We start from the raw sequence: 21,886 nt of genomic DNA on the forward strand, positions 1-21,886 counted from the left end.
TTCCCTTCCTTCACCTGGTTAAAGCAATATTGATGCTGAGGGGTGTGTGTGTGTGAAAGAGGCATATGTTCAGGCTGCACATTTTGCTAAACAAAACGCAGCACAGTGTTACCTGTGCATATAACTATTGTTGTGGTAGGACATTTGTCATTCGTATCCTGCCCAGCACAGCTGCTTTTCACTCCCAAGTTGGTGAGAAATAGCAAAGTAGTCATCCTTATTTAGTGACCTACCACAGCAGCTTCTTCCTGTTTCACAGAAGTGTGTGTGTGTGTATTTAGGCAGGCAGAAGTAAAAACATTACATTACACATATAAAAGATCACATAGAGATCATTACAAAAAAAAAAAAAAGCTTCACAGCACTATTAGGGTCACTTTTTTAAGGGCTGATTCTGAGAAGTAAAACCTTTTTGCGTCTTACGTTCCTGGGGTCAGGGAAGGGTCTGCAAAGCTGATAGTTTTAAATGATTATTCTTTTTCTTAGTTGCAGGCATGGATGGAGGTGCCCTGGCTGAAGCTAGTCTTACAGACTCCTACTTCAGCACCAGCTTCATCGGAGTTAATGGGTTTGGAAGTCCTGCTGAAGCAAAGTATCCTATGATGCAGGTAATATTTCATTTGGTAAGCAGCTAGGTTAAAATGTACCAAGGATTAAAAATATTTCTGCAGCAAAAAAGTTTACTTCTAGCAGTTTTCTGCTAATTTTAGATTTCTCTGGATTGCTGTATTTTATTACTTCACAGGGAGCAGCAGTAAATCAACTCTTCCAACCAATCTAGGAATCAACACTGTGTTTCTAGGAGCCCAATGCAGATGTTGAATTCACAGAATATCTCCCCTCCTATCCCTTACTGCATGTAAGAGGCAATGGCTCCAACAGGAGATCCTATGTGAGTTTCATCATGGAATCTCCTTCATTTAGGAAATGGGAGAAGTACAGTGCCCAATGAGGGAATTCTCAAGCCAGATACTGGTTTATGATCACTCTATATGCAGAGGGTTAGGAAAGGAGACATAGTAATTGAAAAAGGCCTTGGTAGGTTGGTTACTTTTGTGGCCTTTTTTATTTGTTTCCCAGAGTGCAAATGATGATGCACCACCTGTATACACACACTTTCCATCTGGTTCAGTCTGGGCTTTTTTTCTGCCCTTAAGCAGATCTGCAAAAGTGCTAGTTCTCTTACTTAGGAGTACTTCCCTCCCACAAAGAAATTGTCTTGTTGTCTGGTGGTACATAGGGATAATAAGTGCTGGACATTTGACAGCCTGCTGTGTAGTGGTTAGAGATAACTTTCTGTAAGAATTTTTTGTGTAATCATGTAGGCACCATCTGGTTTGAGTCCTTACAGCTTTGGATAGTTTTGTTTTGTTTTTTGAAGGGAGTTGGCACTTATCTTGGCTCACACTGCTTCTGGCTATACCCATCCATTCTAACATATTGCAAACATTGGAGAGGCAGCAAGAGGTGGAGTGCAAGGGTTTATCCAGATCAACAGTTTTAAATATCAATTTGCTACTTGTATGTGGTAGGGGAAGGCACAGTTCATTTTTCATCTCAGAATCTATCAGTATTCACATTCTTGCTTTTATATGTGTGTGAGCATGTGCATAATCTTGTAAGGAATTAAACAGTGGGGGGCTTGGGTGTGTTTGGTCTGGACTAAAGCCTTTGTTGTCTCATTTTCTGTAAATTTTCCTTTTCCTGTATATAACACACAGACACCCCACACACTCCAACTAAGCATTTATGGCATTGCATCCATCCTTCAAGCAGCTTGTTAACCTTATTTATTTTTTAATAAAAAATATTAAACCTGGCATTTAGTTCTCCCTGTTCCTATCATAGAATTCTAAAGGGACCCTGAGGATCATCTAGTCCGTCCCACAGTAATGCAGGCATCTCAACTAAAGCATCCAGGACAGATGGCCATCCAACCTCTGCTTAAAAACCTCTAAGGAAGGAGAGTCTACAAGCTCCCAAGGGAGTCCCTTCCACTGTTGAACAGCTCTTACTGTCTGAAAGTTCTTCCTGACGTTTAGTCGGAATCTCCTTTCTTGTAACTTGAATCCATTGGTTCAGATCCTATCCTCCAGAGCAGGAAAAAAGAAGTTTACTCCATCATCTATATGACCTTTATATTTGAAGATAGCTATCATATCTCCTCTGTCTCCTCTTTTCCAGGCTAAACATACCCAGCCCCCTCAAACATTCTTCATATAAGGCTTGGATTCCAGACCCTTGATCATCATGATTGCCCTCCTCTTCACCCTTTCCTGCTTGTCAATATTCTTTTTAAATTGAGGTGCCCAGAATTGGATGCAGTATTCCAGGTGTGGTCTAATCAAGGCAGAATAGATTGGTACTATTACTTCCCTTGACTTGGACACTATACTTCTGTTGATGCAGCCTAGAATAGCATTAGTTTTCCATCCACGCAAATAAGATCATGTGGGTTTGAAGGTGCACTTGTGCATTTCCAGTGTTTATCCCAGAAAATTTGTCAAAAAACAAACACACCCCGCAAAAGCCTTCAGTTCCAGGGACAGGGTGCACATGTGTACAGGAAATGTGGAAAGACTTGTTGAAGGACAGTGACAGATAAAAATGAAATGAAAAGTTGTGACTGCCAGTGCAAACATATCCTAATGAAGAGGTCATGAAATCCTCTGAAAGGAGAGGTAAATACAGTTGCATTGAGGATTTAGAATAGGGAGTCAGTTCATAAAAAGTACACAGAAGGATAGACTGCATCAAGTAAAAACACCATTTTTGGAGTTTGATGTTACAAAACTGGTACCACACTACATCCTGAGGCTAGGCTAAATCATCTTGGATCATCCATTTAACTAAAGCCATGTTTCTTCCTCCCATCACATCACTGGTTCCCTCTGCTAATATAAGGAGAAATGTAGGTTGTTAAGTTGCTGACACAAAGATTCCCAATATGACTTTGGTTTATCCAGATAGCTTTTTGCCTTGTTATTCAGACAGATTTGTCCTTTAGCAGCAGAGACTCGCAGCATTTTAACAGACCTGTGATAAAGTCTCTAGGGTGTACTATGTCACTAGCTCTGACGTTGGTTCATAGATCTACCCAGTAACATCAGTGAGGTTGCAGATTCACCATTGGTCTGATTTCTGAGACAAATTTATGCTGATTGGCTAATTACTTCATGCTTTCTTGCTTGTTGCTACTTGGTGGATCTGCTTTGCCATTAAGGTCGCATCAGGGCAAATGTTTTGTGTTTTGTGTAATTTTGTTCTTAATTTCATGTTTCTGTGCAGACTGAATTTTCAGAATTTTGTTCTCTAAAATATTTGTTCACTCTCTACCTAGATTGTTTGCCCTGTATGGTTAAATACAGCGAGGGCTAGAAATCTGATATCACAGCTTACTGTGTTTGAATAGAAAGATAATATAAAGTAGGTGATTGTCAATTCAGTACTAATGTCAGTAATTTCGTTAGTTGAATTGGCATAAGCAATCTGTAGTGTGTAGCAGTAATTTTTTTTAAAAAATAATTTTTATTAACTGGCCAATCAAATCAAATTAAATCACATCATATAAATTCCGAATTACAAAGCCGAATTTTAAATTTTGTTGGGGGGACCCATATTTCAAGATCTGAAGGGGGATTCTGATCATCTACTTAAAGGTAAAGGTACCCCTGCCCGTATGGGCCAGTCTTGACAGACTCTAGGGTTGTGCGCCCATCTCACTCAAAGAGGCCGGGGGCCAGCGCTGTCCGAAGACACTTCCGGGTCACGTGGCCAGCGTGACAAGCTGCATCTGGCAAGCCAGCGCAGCACACGGAACGCCGTTTACCTTCCCGCTAGTAAGCGGTCCCTATTTATCTACTTGCACCCGAGAGTGCTTTTGAACTGCTAGGTTGGCAGGCGCTGGGACCGAACAACGGGAGCGCACTCCGCCGCGGGGATTCGAACCGCCGACCTTTCGATCGGCAAGTCCTAGGCGCTGAGGCTTTAACCCACAGCGCCACCCGCGTCCCATGATCATCTACTTGCTACTGCGTTAATGTCCAAATCAGTCCAAACAGTCTTATCTTGCTGTTTCCACATCACATCTTGTTCATATATTTTCTCTTTTTTCTTTATGATCTCTTCTGATAGTCTCCTTAAGCCGATAAACACCAATAATATGCCTGTGTGAATTTTTCCGTTCTTCCAATCCTCAAATCGAGATGGTTTCCATATATCATCGCCTTCATAGATAACATCGCTTTTCCCATCATTAATCTCGCAAAACTGTTGCTCTTAAGTCCCTCTGAGGAGTTTCACCCACAATATAAAAACAGCTCTATTTCTCTCTTTCTCCTCCCAGACTCAAGACCTCCGACAGAACTTCCCAATATGGCGACGGCATTTTTAACTGCGTCATTCCAAAGCTCTTATACATTCCACACTCTTCTTAAAACATGCTTTGGTTCGAAAGTTTATCTCCGCACAGCCTTAAATCCACAGCTTAAGTCCTTAAAACGACATTTCTGACTCGTGAGAGGAGGGGATTCTTGTTTAATCACAGGAAAGTTTTTCCCCCTCCCCCATCAGTCATTTGCCATACCGCGTCTTGGTGTATCTTCTCATGATTTATTCTTGTCTTGTTTTATCAGAGATCTCTTCTGTTAGCAGTCTTTACTCCCCCTCCTTCCTTGAAATATGTGCGTTCCTTCATCCAAATTGTTTCTTTTGAAGTTCTTGCAGATAGTGGCGCGGATCAGGGACGGTGTCCAGGAGCACCGGAATCCCACAGGAGGGCTTTGTGCCTAGTGCCCCCATCCCCACAAATTCGGGGGTGGTATAGGGCACAGCAGGCAAGGCAGTCCCCCCACCATCCGGGGTGGGGGTAGGGAGGCTAATTACTCCCATCATAGCCTCCAAATTACCTCGTGTGGGTCGGAGAGATGTTATTGTCAGCCATCTTCCGATGCGCCCCCTAGTGGCCCCCGTGTAGCAGTAATTTTAGATGATCTCAGTTGGAATGCAGGTTTTATAATGGATTTATGTGCCCATAATAACACTGACCATTTGGTGACTTATTTACGAGTGTAAGGCCACTTAATTGATAAGTAATACTGTTTTGTAGCTGAAAAGGGACTGGTGTGAGTTTTCTGTCATAGGTTACAAGATGGTGGGTAGGGGAAGAAAGACAGCAGTAGAGCCATGACCCATAGTGAGAGTGGGTCCTATTTATGTGGTAGTGGCAGGCAATGCTCCCAGGTGAGACCTTACTGTTTCTGAGAATGAGTGGCAAAGTAAGAAGTCACCTCTTGGACTAAGGGATACAAGGCTAAGAACGCAGGGGAGAGGCCACTGTTTCCGGAGGAGCAAAATATTGGGTGTGCTATGAAAGAGTCTGCAGGTAGGATGTGCTTGGGTGTGAAATCGAGGTGTGAAATTGAAAGATACTGGGAGGGTTGGTCTTGTGTGGGTTTTGCAAGGTTTTTTTGGCTTTGTAAAGTCTAAAACAAGACATACTGTACGCCACGTTGAGACTTTTGGATAGTGCATCCCAAAGTCAGTTGACGTTTTTACAAGTGTCTACTGTACTCCCAATATTTAAGCATTTTAGAAGTCTTAATTTTAAGTATTCTTTGCAATAATTTTATTTAGATTTGACTGCTTAATAATACTGAATAGGAGAAATTATGACTTTTTCCTCTACCAAAGAGTGAATCCCAGAAAGATTTGCATCCTTGGAATAATTTGCTCTTTCACATGACATTTCTCATGTCTCTAATGTGGCCTGTTCCATAACATGCCTTTTTCTATGGTCACCTAATGACTGCTGATAGTGTCTGCATTTCAAATAATAATCTGATGTTATGGAATAGCAGCCTGGCCCTATTGCATAAGAAGGCACTTTCAGACTCTGAGTCTGCATGCAAGGTGGGGTGGGCAGGATAAGGAAGTATCGTACAGTAGTAGTAGTTGTAACATCATCATCATTACTCACCCTGTACCCTAAGGTACCAGGGCAGATGTCAAAGCAGTGTTTGATATTTTGGAATGTGTGTGTAAACTTCTGCAAGAAAAGTAGTTGGTAAAACATATATTTGCTGAAACCACCCTGATTCTTTTTCACAAGGGTTGTTCTTCTCTGTGAGAAATAATTCTACTTTAATGCTTTCTGTTAGTTTACATAGAATCTAAGCTAACTGTCCTGAAATGTTTTGACTTCTGTCTCAGTTTTTTTAGCTGCTTTATGATGGCCATTTCCCAGATTCCCAGTAAGAAGGTTGATTTTCCTGCCTCATTGTGAACTTTTGTTAGGATATCAGCAATGTTCACACAGATGAGTCTTGAGCAGTAGGGTGTATGAACATTAGAAGAGTGAGCTGGATCAGGCCCAGCAGCCCATCTAGTCCAGCGTCCTGTTATCACAGGGGCCAAGTGGATGACTATGGAAAGTCTGAAAGCTGGACCTGAGGAGAACAACACTCTCCACTCTTGTGATTCTCAGCAACTGACATTATGCCTCCAACTGTGGAGATCGCACCTAGTCATTGGCTAGTAACTGTTGATATCCTTATGCTTCATGAATGCTGTCTGGTCATGCATTTAGTATTTGTCAGTTAGCTGTAGAACTTCACCTCTGTTTGATTCAATTCTTCAGATGTTAGCCCTGAAAAGATGCATTCAGGCATGGGTTTCAGTCAAGCATTTTCAGCAGTGAAGGCTGATGCAAAGATAAAAGCTTCTCTGCAATCACCCTGTTCTCCCTTAGCTTCTGTTTTGTCATCTATCAATCCAGCTAGCTCCCTGGCTGTCTTAAATGTTACAGCAAGCCTTCCAAAGTTGAGGAAGAATCGTTTGGGTCTTCCTTTATTTACATTGTCTGCAAGGATAATCTATATTGTAAAATATAAACTCTGTGAATTAACTAATTTTCACATGCTGGTTATTTTGAATATTTTTAGGTAATTGGGGAGGGGGAAACACATGTATATTGAAGTCCCATTGCCCACTGGAACTCTGATTCAGCTCTTCACCTGTGGATTATACCAGCCATTTTCTACATATGTCCAAGCCTTTTTGAGCCAAAGAAAGAATAACTTGCTTTTTCTTAAAAAGAGCGGCATTGCTGTATCAACATAGAATTGCAGAATAAACATAGCTCTGTTCAAGGACCAATGATTTGAGAAATTGCTAATTGGTACTTTTCTGGCTCTGTGTTGATTGGATAAAACTGTTAAACTTAATGAGAGCTATATGTGTAGAAAGCTGTTTTAGAGAAAATAAGACCCCTTAAATGTTGGATCTTATATTTTGCCTGTAGCATCTGAATGATAGGCATTTTTTGAGGTTTTATTGTCTTTAGCCTGAAATCTAAATAGGCCATTATGACCTATTTGGATCCATAGCAACAGTGTGTTGCATCCTGAATCATACAAATTCAGAAGGATCAACATGGAAGTGAGCGGTGTCTGTATGGAAGTTAAGAAAAGGGTTTGTGGTTTAGTTTTTGATGCAGATTTTTTTTTTACAGTATATGCTGACTAGTGGTGAACACTCTTGTCTTTTACTCTGATAGTCCCAAATAGTTCTAACTCTCTTAAAGTCCAGATCTACTTTCATTAGGATTCTAGGCCCCATTTTTCAACTCTGTTTTGATAAGGGAGTGCCCTTGGCTCAATAGAAAGTAGCACATACCCCCAACACAATTTCAGGAGTCTCACTTGGCCTTCTGTTGAACCTGTCTTCTTTTTATCTGGGTACAAGCAACCCCTGATTTGTGCGGGGGATGCGTTCCGATTCATCACGCACAACGGAATAGCCCGCATAAGCCTGCTTGGCCTCTTCCGCCCCCACCTCCACTTCACCCCCTTTTCCAGCCACTTCCAGGTTACTGTGATGCTTGCATGTGAGGTCACACACATATTGAACATCTGTACAGTGGTACCTCGGGTTAAGAACTTAATTCGTTCCGGAGGTCCGTTCTTAACCTGAAACTGTTCTTAACCTGAGGTACCACTTTAGCTAATGGGGCCTCCCACTGCTGCCGCACCACCACTATGTGATTTCTGTTCTCATCCTGAGGTAAAGTTCTTAACCTGAGGTACTATTTCTGGGTTAGCGGAGTCTGTAGCCTGAAGCGTCTGTAACCTGAAGCGTCTGTAACCCGGGGTACCACTGTATATCAATTGTTGCCTGTACTTGTAATGGATTCAGGGAAGTTTAGGATACATATCTGTCTACTGATACATGGGATTTGTTTAGGCAATTTTCACTTACTCCTCCTTCTCCCTGTGACCCCTGAAAAACCTCTTCAGTAAATTAGGGGATCCTCCAGAATCGGAAGCAAGAATTAGCAAAACTTTCCCCTCCTCCAGCACGAGCTTCTCTTAGTTTAGAATCACATCTGTGGAACGAAAACCCTGGATCCAACTGGATGTTTACACAATGTTCTTGGCTAAATGAAAATCAGTGTTTACTTGGTATGACTTTATATTAAATGTTTTAACTAGTAACTAAATGCTTCCTATAGCTTTTTATTTGGACACACCAATTTGTGGAGTCACAGAAAGCTAACACTTTGATTAGCATTATATTTAACCATATATTTATTCATCCATTTTCAGTGTATGGGCTAAAACTGCACATGATCCCTATTGTTGTATTCACCATGCAATTTTTCTTTTTCTTTTTCTGCAGAGGATGACAAATAGCAGCAGTTCCCCTAGCCTTCTTAATGACAGTGCCAAGCCCTATGCAGGCCACGGTAAGAAGTTGACTTTCTTAACAAAAAAATTTTAATATTTTAACAATATGTTTACGTTAATATTTAGCAATATTTATGTTAAGCTATTTTTATGGGGGCAAAGCTTTCAATCTTTAATGTGGTTGCAATATCTTTAGATTCTTATCTTGATTTTATTTAAAGTGTTTGTATCCAGCCTCTTTCAACAAGTGAGCTCAGTTTTAATTATCATTAATGCTTATAATCACCATTTGTTTTGCTTGCTTTCCATATGTTACTCTGCAACATATGATATTAAAAAAAAGGCAAATTAAATATTTGAACAAAATTATTGGGAGCAATCTTGGGCCAGTATTCAAAGAGTTACTTGAGATAAACCTAAGGGCTTGGGCATGCACAGAGAAATTGCTGTAGTTAAGAGCATAGGCCCTACCTTCATAAATTACATTTTAGAGCCACATAGTAAAACAGTCTGCTAACAAGCAAGACATGTTTCCTAAACAGTCATCCACTTTGGTTGAAAATGGAAAGCTATTTTGGTTCTTGTGACCATCTTTTCTAGATTCATCTCAGTTGGGGTTTAGGCCCAGCTGTATATGATGTATGGAGGATGGCAGCACGAGAGTGAGCCTTTTTGGTGGTGTCTCCCCATTTGTGGAATGCTCTCCCCTGGAAGGCTCACCTGGTGCCTACATTTCATATATTACATATATTCTCTGCAACCAGTGCTTTGGCTGATTACCATTCTATGGTCTTTTAAATGTTTTTGTGGGAGGGGGTTTATTAGTTTGTTTCTGTGTTATTATGTATTTTGTGTTATCATTTTGTATTTTTATGTTGTGAACCACCCTGTGATCTTTGGATGAATCAATCAGTCTATCAATCAATCAATCAATCAATCAATCAAATACTCCTTTCCCCCTGGGCATTTCATTAAAACAATTTAGGAGGCAGACTGTCGTAGAGTCATGGGCATCCCATATAATCTGTTTGTATTTTAATGACATTTAATAATCACCTACGCAAGTGTTTGTTATAGGTGTAGCCAGTTCTGTCTGTAATCCTTTAAGCGCCTGTCCATGGGAAACATATGCCATCAAGTAGCTGTATGAATTTACTTTTCTAACAATTCCTACCATCAGTGCCAGGAACCTTCAGTTGTGCTTCTTTTCCACATGGGAGCCACTTATAAGTAAACAAGGAAGATTTTAAGGGATGTGTACATTAATTTTGAGAGCTTAAGATTGCAGAGGACATCATGCAGAATTATCTGGTAGTTGATAAACTTTGACTTAATGCACACACAGCTGTGAATTAATTAACATATGCCCATGCTAAGTTAACTTCTGATTTCAATAGGACTTAAATGCTGATATTGATAAAACATAGCCTCTATACAAGTAAACTACTAAACTAGCCCTTGTATTCCAAAGTCCAAAGAAATTGATAAGCACCACAGTTTTACAGGGCATAGTGATTGTTAACAGAGGGGGAAAGTTAATTCCACTGAACATGCACAGTTCCTTAGGCACATGCCAAATTATTTTCTGGATCTACTTTGCAGATTTCAAACACTAACAATGTTATTATATTATATTTAAAATATATTATTTATATCTGTATGTGTTTTGTAACCTTTTTTTCCAGATTCTCTTACTTCACCTGGTTCATCCTTGTTCAACGATTTTGCTGCCCTCAGCTTATCTCAAAGGAGAAAAGTAGGTATTGCCAGAGTTTCTAGATAACAAAAGAACCACTTGCTTTATTACATACAGCAACTGATAGCTTACAGAGTAGCATCAATTATATATATGGCCATATGTAATGCACATTTCTGGGCATGCATTTCAGTTCATTTACACAATTGCTTGTAATTGTCCAGATCAGTGCACTCTAACTTGATCCTCTGCCCCTCACAATACAAGCAATGCCTTTCCACAATGTTCTATTCGGTGCAGTTTTTTTAGAAAAGGAGGTGTCGGAACTCACCATGAATGCCGCCATCATAAGAGAGAACAAGGGAAATGGCACTCACCTGAGAGGTGCCGGAACTGAGTTCCGGCTGAATAAAAGCCCTGGTTCTATTGCAATTTGTGGTAAAGACAACATCTTCAAATAGGTGTCTATCAACTTTTATTCCAAACAACTCTTGATAAATCCGCTGTTTAAGGAGAAAACTTCCTGCAGTAGTCACATTACATAGAGCCATGAAAAATCTGTAAACCATAGACTGAGTAGTTTTTACTCTACCCCCTGCAGAGAATTTTAAAATTGTGATCATTAAATGCCCACCAACTTATCAAAGCAGTCACTTTCCCTTTATTGAACTTCTGGGGGTTTCTGTTGTAAAATTTTCAAGATTAGTTAGCTTCTCTTTGCTTGTGAAAATTGCAATAAGAAACCAACATTTAAAATTTAATATTATGCCATGTCCTTTTTATTGCTTTCCCAAGTAACAATCTTTTATGTGCCACTTCATTAAACGAATGCTGTTCTTTGTTGATATTGAAGACTTCTGATCTCAAGACTTCACATTACAAAAAAAATAAGAGTTAAGACATTTTTGTCTTCCCTAGGCAAGGTTTGGCAAAGTCTGGGACATTGGCCAAAACTGATTGGTCCCCAAGCACCTTTTCCCTTACTCTTTTTGGCTGTAATATATTAAAGTACAGTAAAAAAAAAATGGTTCATTCTCAAGGGAACCAAAGTTTAACAGTAAAATTAGCAGAAGATTTTTATTGGCTGAATAGAGAATAACAAATAATTTGACTGCTGTCACAAACCGAAGTGACTTTGGGGCTTCTTGTTCTTTGGGTTGATACAGGCAGTAGTTTGTTTTAATGCCCCACTGTCCTATTTGTGTATATATAATTTTGCAGGTTTTTGAAGCATTGCAAAAACAAGTTGGATTTTTAGCAAAGACATATGGAGGGAAAATGCAAGTGTGTCTGTGCAGGTGGTGATTGCTTTATTATAACTTCAGGGAACACACAAGACCACTAACAGGGTTTTCATCCCATCTAAAAGTATGTGAAGGCATAGTTTGCATAAATAAATCCTTCTAAGAGAGAAATACACATGTGCTTGGATAATTGCAATTGCTCAAATAAAAGTCACTGTGATGTGCAAGTCATGATGACTGTGTGTACATCCCTAGGTAGGGGTGCTGACTCGTACAAATGAGGTTTTGACTCCTGGCCTTATTGCAAGGCCATCAACAGCCTCACACACTCAAGGAGGTGGTTGGATAATTGCCACTGAATGTACAAAGCCAGTTTGGGGACCCTGAACAATATACTCCCACACAAGCATTGCACCATTTACTTCATTCGCAAAATAGTTTCTGGGTAATACATTTCAAGATTAGGGCGTTAGGTTGTCAGCGATTTAAATAACAGGGATTTAAGAACAGTTAACTGTCAGAATGTTATACTAAGATCTGCTGCCACTGAAACAACGGGGATAATTAGCAGGGGTGGACTTTGGTAATATGGCACCATAAGTGAGGACATAATTTGGCGCCCTCCCGCATCTTGGTTTCCATTCTGCACATCCTCTAAAGTGCAGTACGTCATAGTTTTGCTTCCTCCTGGCTCGGCTTTCCTGTGTAGGAGAGCTGCACGTACCACCCTAAATCCGGTGCTGTAATTAGCTGCCTGTTAATGTTGTACACTTAAGCCAGTAGAATATAGGAAGTTTTGATTGTTAAGCCCCTCTGTGGTGCATATGGCAGACTCAAGTGTTAAGTGCATTGCAGTTTTTGTTCTGTTACACTCTTGTTTTAATTTTGTAGGAGAAATTTGCTCTTCTGAGCAATTAGGGTGCACTGTTGTGGTTCGGAAGGCCGGAATTTTTTTTAAGATCTGAGGAGCTTTTCTGTAAAAACCGTCTTCTTTCCTTGTGGAAACATTTTGGATGGATGATTTTGCTTGAATCTCTTGTGTCCTAAAAGCTGGGCAAATAAAGCCTACAGGGATGCAATTAGCATTCTTTATAGTAGGAATAGTGGTGGGTCTTGGTGCAATAAAAGAGGCAAAAGGCATTTTTATTTTTATTTTAAAAGGGCTATTTGAGATTTAAAACATCACTGCAATAACATTCTGCTTTTCTGGTTATCTTTGTAGTTTGAGACTAGCGTGTACAAGTTTCAAGCAGAAGGAATATTGAAGTTACTTTAAGTTGTCTTTCTGGTCTGCGGTTTCACAGCAGTCAAAGTTTTTGTGGAACGATGGCATTCAAGTTTATTAGTTAATGGCTTCAGCTGCCTGTGCGCCTTTACTCATGATTGAGGGATTGGGTCACAAAATTGTGCTATTTGTCTACTAGTCCCTTCTGTCTCGCTCATGTACAGCCAGATTAGTGGTAAGAATGCTCAGTTTTGGTACAAAAGTAGCTACAAATTGTGCTGTGTGTGACATGCGGGATACACACACAAGAGAAAAGGGCATTATATTGTAGCCATTCCCATCCTTTTAATTATTGCTAATGACTGGTATGCATTATAGCTTCATTGAGTTTTCTAGGTGCAGCATAACAAAAGCCAGGATTTTGGTTGTTCAATCTGTTATGTCTTCAGTTACGTTGCAGATGGAGGAAGTACTGGTCACTAAGGATGTGTTGTGAAATTGAATTTGCATTTTTGACTTTGCAATTTGTGTCTCAACATTTTAAAAATGTGGTCTTTTAAAGAATGTTGAACGAGGCAACTTTAATCTATTGTTCCATCAGTTAAAATGAAATATGCGGCATAGCCTAAGAGTTAAAATTTAACTCTACTTAAAAATCCACCAGAATTTAACTCTTTTCTCTGACTTCTAATATTTATCTTCACATTTTCAATTATTCTCTAACATTGGGGACATAGCTGTATAAGACATAAGACAGTGATAGCTAAAACCATTCCAGGTTTTGCAACTCTTGAGTAAATCGCCCCCACTCCAGTGTCTCATATTGCCAAATGCTGAGCAGCATAACACCATAGCATGGATGAGTAACTAATCAAGAGTTGATCAGCATGTTTCCCCTTTTTCACATTGGTGTTTTACTGCTTCCTCTTTTCAATTGTATATATGCCGATTGTACCCCAGAATATAGGTAATACAAAGCATGTTAGAGTTCTATCCCCCCTTGGCATACATGTAGGACTGTTTTTGGAAATGTGTCCAGTCATGTCAACACCTCACATGCAGTCTGAAGTGGCAAGACCAAGCACATTTTACCCCATCACCTATTTCTAGTGAGAACAAGGTCACAATTTTAGCACTACTTATCCAGTGCTGTTGTTGGTTGTTTAGTCATTAACTACGAAGGTTGCTAAATTGGGCCATGTTATCACTTTAACCAGTTTAAGCTGAGTATTGGTTTTTCTACAGCTTTTGGGCTTCCAGCTTAATCATAGGTTAATCCAAGGCATAATTATTTGTAGTTGAAATTTCCCCATCTTGCATTGATACATACTTGTTACTGAATAAATATGGACTATGCTGAAATTGCCAAACCCAAGGCAAATCCAGTTTCTCATTTTATCTGTTTCTAAAACCATTAGTCACTGTTGGGACAAAACCAAGAAACAGGTGACCACAATGTGAAAAGATCCATGCAACTGGACACTCACTTCCCAGTCTCAATCTTGCCAAATCTACATTTATTTAGGTTGAGTAATAAACGTATCCAGATATTGCAAGGGGGAGGAATGAGCTACCACATCCACTCATTTTCCTGTTTTTCAGATCAAAATTGCCCTCTCAGGGTGTGTTTCCCTTTTCAGATGGATATGCAGCTCTGGATGCAGTGATTTTGAGCTGAAAAATAAGTAGCAGGGAAAGAGTTAGGCAGTTCTTCTCCAGCCACTACTGACTAAAAATTGATTGAGCCTTGGAAGAGACATATATAATTGAGTACCTTGCTTTGAACAGAGTTGGCTTTATGGAAAAAAATCTTCAGGAGATCTGAATTGCTGCTTAAGTGCTTGCATAGCTGGTAATCTAAACTCTCATCAAGATCTGCATAAAACTAGTTGGGCACATACATTAGGTATTGTTAATGTAGAAAGGCTTGGTTTCTTGTCTAATTTAGTCATGTTCTTTTAAGTTTAGCTTGACAAATGTAGATATGGTTTCTTTTGGCGTTCACCTGTTTTATTTGCACGAAAGTGTGTGTGTGTGTGTGTGTGTGTGTATATATATATATTTCAAAATATATCTTCTGTTTTTTGAAAATGAACTGTTTCAGTCGACATGCTTCATAAGCACATGTTTGTCATATAAGCAATGGTGATTTCAATCTTCTGCAAAAAACCCCATTTAGAACAGGTTGGATGAAATTTCATTATTAGTTTAATATTCCTGTGTATGTTGTCTTCTGACCTTACTTAAATATTCAGAAAACAATTTCATATCTTTTTGCTCTGGGTAATGTTCTTACCTCTTGATGGTTCTTTGTAGATACTGAACTTTGTGCAGCACACTTCTGAGATTTTACAATGGGTTGTTCATTCAGAGAGTAGATGGCCATCTACCATGGATGCTTTAGTTGAGTTTGCTGCATTACAGGGTGTTCGACTAGATGACCCTTGGCGTCTTTTCCAACTCTACAATTCTGTGATTCTCTGTGTGGGGAGAGGTGAACTGAACAAGTAGATATTGGATTCAAGCATCCATGAGATCTGTTTTGGAATTAATATGTCTTCAATGAGGAGCGTAAGCTAAGGTCTGCTTCCAATCTGTTCCTGTAAAAAAATAATGAGAAGTAATTTTATCATGGGTCCATCCTAGGATAACTACATTGCAAGTATTTTGTATGGGTAGTTGTACTCCAGCTTCATTGGAGCGTGTGGGGAAGACACCCCTGGTTTAGAATAATTATGAGACAAGAACTTTCCATGGGTATTTTGAATGGAATGGGATATATACTGGAGGAGCAAGCAGTATATCTATATCCAGCTAATTTTCTTGATGAGCCACTTAACTGAGCAATGGACAGTAAACCAGCTGTTCAGCTTCAATTTCTTAAAAGTTATCTGCTAGAAAACTTTATTGCTGCATTTAGTAGTAGGCACTGCACCTTAGGGCCAGCTTTAACCCAGTGTCAGACTTCTGCTGTAGCTTACTGAATACTTATTTTGATGAGCAGGAAGCTTCTCTAGTGACATGAGTTTATGGGTCATTAAGTAAGTGATTGCTTATTATATACAGCTCAGAGTTCATAATTTTATACTGTCTGAAAACTCAGCAGGGCTTTCTTCACTGTCAGCAAGGATACAGCTTGTAAATAAGGATAGTTGCATTTCATAGTAAACCTTTGAGAGCCTATTGTGTGTGTGTGTTGCTGAATTGTTGAGTAATTACTGTTCTTGGAATTACTTTTATTACTTCATATTTACTTTGATAGGCAAGATGATACCTTAATTTTATAAACACGTCTGGGGTTTGAATGTACACCTTCAAAGCTTAAAATAAAAAGTATTTCATTATCACCACCTGTGTGTACCAGTAAAAACAGTTGTAATAAGAGATTATATATATGCCTTTCTTTGTGACCAACTCTTTGCGACTAAATATGTTAACTTGACATGGACAACATTTCAAGGAAAAATTGTCTATCTCCTTTTGAGACATTTATGCCAGAACTTCCAAGGTTTCTATTTTGAACAGTTGGATTGTATTTAATGAAATCTTACTCAGAGTAGACCCACTGAATTTACTGGGCTTAAGTTAATCAAATCTACTGATTTCAGTGGGCTTACTCTGCCTATATTTGTTCATTTACAACCCATTATTTCCAAACCCAGTCCTTTCTGTCCTCTGGAATCTGTTCATAAATTCAGGTGTAAGAATTTAGTATCCTGGTTGGAGGTATGTAGTAGGCAAAGCTTTTGGTTTGACCTGGCACTACATATTTCAAACAAGTCTTAGTTTATTTGAAGTGATATAGATATGACTTTTCTAATGAATTAGGACCAAACTGTACAAGCCAGCTTGTTCTGCAATCCTATTGGATTTTCCTGGGAGTGAGTCCTATTAAATTCCGTGGGACTTACGGTATTTCTGAGTAAATATGCACAGGATTGCACTGCGAGTCAAGGTGGAATCTAATTGGTGTCCCCAATTGGGAAGTGGAGGGAAAGTGATATTGTCTTCCTACTGCTCTCCATGCCACCCTGTTCTGGAGTGTTTCCCCCCATCTCTCTGGCACTGATGTTTTATGGGTGCTGCGGGGGGGGGGGGAATGCCTCCCTTTCTTTTACATTAGTAGGGGTATCTGTCTGCAGGATCAAAAGTTCCTCAGTTAAGTGCAAGGGCACCAACTGGAATCCACTCCAAACTATTTTGGCTTGTTGACCTCTCTCAACTTCCTTTTCCAAGCCACGGCAAGTCAAATGACCAGAGTCAGAAATTTTACTTGCAAATTGTTTCCTATTCCACCAATCAAACCAAATATATGTTCTCATCTAGTTCTAGTTTGAGTTTCAGACTAAGGGATGTTGGGAGTGCCCTGGTTTTTTTCCTTCTTTTCCATAGCCAAGGAAGTATCGACTGGGGATGCTGGAGGAGAGAATAGTTCCGGTGGGATCAAAGGCAAGAAAATCAAAGAACACTATTGGCTGCTTGGCTGACAGGTGTAAAACAGGAGTACCCATCAATATGGTTTGGTGGAACAGAGTCACAGAAAACAATTTACAGGTAAAATTACTTTTTTCTAGTCACTTTAATTAATTTTGGCTACTATTTTTATTTTTTCAAAAATGCTGAAGTTAGATACATATGATGGGCAGAAATTTGGCCGAAATCTTCACAGGTCAAATGTACAAATGACAACAAAAGTGACTATCTAATAAACTACACACTTCTCAACTAATGTTCTGTATCATCTAGTTTGGGTGGCAAGAGTAATCTATTTTAGGAAAACACCTTAGAAGTTGAAACTTATTTTCTTTGAAATAGCTGAAATAATTTGAACAGTATTTAGACCCTCCAGATGTTGCTAGACTGCAGCTCCTGTTATCGCTAAACATAGGCTGTGCTGGCTGGGGCTGTGAAAAGTTGAGAGTCCATCAACATCTGGAGAACCGCAGATGTTTCAGAGAGCAATCGTAGTGCAAAACTATGTTATCTTATTTGTACTCCTTATCCTGGCCCACAGAAGAAACTCACTCAGCATCTAGTGACTTAAATTGCCTTTGGTTATCTTTGACTCTACTGTGAGTAGGAATAGATGTCTGGCACTTTCTGCCCTGTGATTAGCACCCTAGGGACTTTCAAAGGGCATTATTGCTATAAGTTGTGTTGAGGCTCTAGATGGGTACTTGTTCCAGTGGAATACAGAGGCACACTCAACCTCTAAGATAAAAACAGACTGAGACAAGAGTAGTTCACAGAATTAGCATGAGACTGGGAAGAATGGTCACCCAGTGAATTTACCCCCCCCCCTTTCTTACAACTCTTGTTTGCTTCCGCTGTACATGGGAACAATAGCATTTTTACTGTTCTTTGTATAAATCATACTAATAGTTTTCTTGTGTAGTGCCAGGTAGTTAATGTAGCTTGTAGGCTATACTGTTGCACAAGTCAGAGGCGTTGCAGAGGATGTTTTCCCCTTTAGGACTTGACTTACTCAGTGTTTGCTTTGGCTGATCTTAGGGTTAGAACGACCTGATTTCAGTTAAACTGTGATTTGAAGTTAAGTGTGTCTTTGGTTTCACATCGGAAAAGTCATACAAAAAGAGAGAGAGAGAATGAACTCAAGCTGATTAATTTAGTGTTGCTGTTGTGTGGCGGTGTTTGTCAGTAGTTGAACTTAAGTATCCAAGAAGGAAGAATGGTTTACAGCATTCCATATTGTACATTATATAGAGACATCACAATGCATGTGCAAAGGGTACGTGCTAAGTAGGTTGCTGAACTGAAAGGTTTTGTAGAAAAATGTGGCCACTTCAAGTTTGCATTGTCCTCCCCCCCATCTAGCAACCTGTGTTTCTCACTGCGTGTATACACACACACCTATATACACACACAGATTGCAACCTTGGTTATTTTAATATATGAACACCACATTATCTGCTGCTTTTATGGAAATCATGGAAATTTTACTTCTCTATTCCACCGAAGAGCTCAACGTTGTGCGCTCCCCGCACCCCCCAAAAAGAGTAAGTTTGCCTGAGAGAGTGTCACAACTGTTTTTAGTTGCTAGGTTTATGAATATTGAAAAGAGCCAGATTGATGTACATAAACTAAGCACGTTGGCCTTGTTTGTATGGATGTTGTACTTCAGTTCTTGCACATCATGTATGATTTAATGGAATTTGCAGCATTAAATCGCTGCGTTGTGGTATAATACACCACTTGCAGCAACATCTGCAGTAATTGTAGATTTGGCCTGTACATTCTGCAAATCTCTGTTTTATACATGTTGGTCCCTTAACATGTTTCCATTGCAGCTTGTAAAACAAAGATGTAGGGTCTCATTGTTAGAACCCAGAGCCATTGCCAAAGGACCAGGCTTCAGCATCAGCATAGCAGCAGTGCTGTTTCAGTACAGAAGTGGGGATAAAAGTCCCCCCAATGCAAGAATGATTTGACTTCGGAGAATCTCAAGCTAATATGGCTCTTACAGCCATTTAGACTGCACTAGGTGGCCTAACTTGCCTGTCCTCTCCCTCATGTTCACCTCCATTCTCCTTATCTGCAGCACAAATGAGCCAGGAAAGGGTGTGTGTACATTGTGTGGATTGCAGGATCTGCAGCCAGTGGATAAGAATCCAGCCCACTATCTCATGCTACTGAGCTCTTTTAATTGTCGTACTTTAATTTCACTATATTGTAGAGGTGGTTGATTTGTGGCCAGTCTGTAACCCTCCCGAGGATTCTGATACTGGGATTAGCCTTATACTGGGATTCTGAGAATCTTAGTGAGGTGGCAAAGCTGATGTTTATGATGTTTATTATAATACATTTTGGCCTTATTCTGTAAACAAGACATAGAAGTCATGATCTGAGGCATAATGGGGTCACATTGTGACCATTGTGTTTTGAGTTTTTTAATTATCCATGTTGATCTCTTCTCAATATAAACTATTCTAGAAAGGAGCATGACTTGATGTTTCATAAGGTCAGTTAAAAAAAGGTCATGCATGTGCCATTAGCTAGGTTTTGATCAAGCAGAGTTTGTAATAAGACACATGGTTTTTTGCTGCTCTGTAAATTTAAATAATTTGTTAGTATAAACCTAACATGTACTAAAGTTAAAAAGGACCAAGCAGATTCCAGAAGTGTAGTTGTGTTAGTCTGTTATGATGCCACAGTCTCTTGACCTTCAAGGCACCGTAACATTCTTTGCTGAATCTTGAGAAATTCAGAAAAACACTTCCAGGATATTTCAGTTTTTTCCTGTATTTTAGAGTCTCATTTCAATTAAGCATTCAGATGTGTACATGATGACAGATTTGGCCCTTGTTTGGTAAATTGTTTACTCTTCCATCTAAAGAAGTATGTTGTGACCCTTAGTTGGAATTTGTGAATGTACTAGTTTGTTCCTGAACAGTTACAGCTTTGAGTTTTTCCCTTTTGTTGCTTCCTTAAACAGTAAATGCAATTCTAGAAAAGCAATTTGAATTTATTCTTCTAGACCATGAATGAAGAACCCAAGGTCTGTAGACAGTAAAAGACTCTTACACATCATTTCTGTGTAACCACTTGCAACCAGCTACAACATGTTATCTGTTAATTTGGTATCTCTCCCTCTTCCCTGGTCCAGCTGCAGCCCATCTTCAGTGAGGATGAGAATGTTGTACCTTAAGAAGATACAGAAGATGCTTGCCTTAAGGCTGTGTGTTGTGGGAGGAGCATGCTAGTAATAGACCTGACAATAGAAGCAGAGCCTGAGGATCATAGTGCTTGTTTGAGAAAACCTACGTTGTGGGGAAAGGTTTTGTGCCTGAGTTCTGGCAGAAAGGGGAGAAACAATGTCTGTCTGCTTTGAAGAAAATGTGTACATGTCTGTTTTAAGGAAGAGGGAGAATGTTTATTGCTGTGATAGGTGCATACATTATGTAGAATATATTCAGGTATTTGTTGAGATTCCCTCAGGGTCCCTTCCAACTCTGCAATTTTATGATTCAATGTGGAAAAAGGAAATGGGAGTAGTGTAATTTTTAACATGTGTGAAGACAGTTGGCTAATCAGCATTTTTATACTATGTGAACAACTTAGCTTTATATCTTTTAATTAAACTGCATATGTTGTTGTTAGTTGTTTAGTTGTGTCCGACTCTTCGCGACCCCATGGACCAGAGCACGCCAGGCACTCCTGTCTTCTACTGCATATATATTCTGCTAAATAAGTAAAAATAAAATTGGCAATTTGGACTTTAAATGCTTGGGTTAACTGTCCTATTTATATCCTGTACTTGAGATTTTATTAATGGTATAAAGATGTAAAATGAGGACCTATGCATTCATTTGAATCAAAGAGATAGTGAACAAAATATTTGTTCTTGATTGAATCAACAGCCAACTTGCCGATTTTTTAATTTATAAAAAACCAGAGAAGATATTCACTAATTAATTAACCTGATCAAACTAAAATGAAATCTTGTTTATGAACAAAACCCTTGTTTATGAATACTGCTTTTGTCTTAGAAGCCAAGTCTCCTACCTAGAACTCTTTTTTCTCCTTCGGAAAATTGCCTTGAAAGTGAAGGCTGACCTTAACATTAGCTGTAATACAACCACCTTGAATTTCCTCCCACCACTTTCATGTGTATCTTTGGCAGACTATCTGGTATCCCAGCAGGGTTATCTCTCCCCCTTTATTGAAGAATTATCACACCAATCTAAAAACCATATATTAAAAAATCAAAAAGAAAAATTGTGATAGCGCTCATTTAACACGAATGGAAAGAGTAAATACTAAATGACATAAGTACATTGGGTAAGACAGATCCATGAGCACAACCACCAGATTTAAAATACACTCAAGCACAAGTAGGGGTGAAGTGAATTTTAAACTTTATTATTCTGCTAATGAATAAAAATGCTCAATTTAGCTATATCTTGGTCATTTTACTGTTTCCCCTCTCTGACTCTAATTATGCTAAGCTTTTGTTAGCTAACTAATGACTAACCATACTGTGATTAATAGATCTATTATCATTTCTCTGACATCTGGT

General features: G+C 39.3%; 1 protein-coding gene and 1 long non-coding RNA gene across 3 annotated transcripts in view; both read left to right on the top strand.

The window, feature by feature from the left end:
- Positions 1–21,886, top strand: part of PAN3 (poly(A) specific ribonuclease subunit PAN3) — a 59,582-nt gene that overhangs the window by 10,900 nt on the left and 26,796 nt on the right. The window contains exons 2-5 of one of the 2 annotated variants that reach the window (XM_083437061.1): positions 487–608; positions 8,677–8,743; positions 10,370–10,440; positions 17,242–17,403. In XM_083437061.1, coding sequence (XP_083293187.1) covers positions 487–608; positions 8,677–8,743; positions 10,370–10,440; positions 17,242–17,403 — 422 coding nt within the window. The remainder of the gene's footprint in view (positions 1–486; positions 609–8,676; positions 8,744–10,369; positions 10,441–17,241; positions 17,404–21,886) is intronic. The other variant, XM_083437062.1, reaches the window with a different exon arrangement.
- LOC310676028 lies at positions 17,410–21,090 on the top strand. Its single transcript, XR_014510368.1, has 2 exons — positions 17,410–20,365; positions 20,474–21,090. It is a non-coding gene; the product is annotated as an uncharacterized lncRNA (long non-coding RNA).

The sequence above is a fragment of the Podarcis tiliguerta genome, assembly GCF_965153285.1.
Source record: "Podarcis tiliguerta genome assembly, chromosome: 4".
In the NCBI taxonomy this organism is placed as follows: Eukaryota; Metazoa; Chordata; class Lepidosauria; order Squamata; family Lacertidae; genus Podarcis; species Podarcis tiliguerta.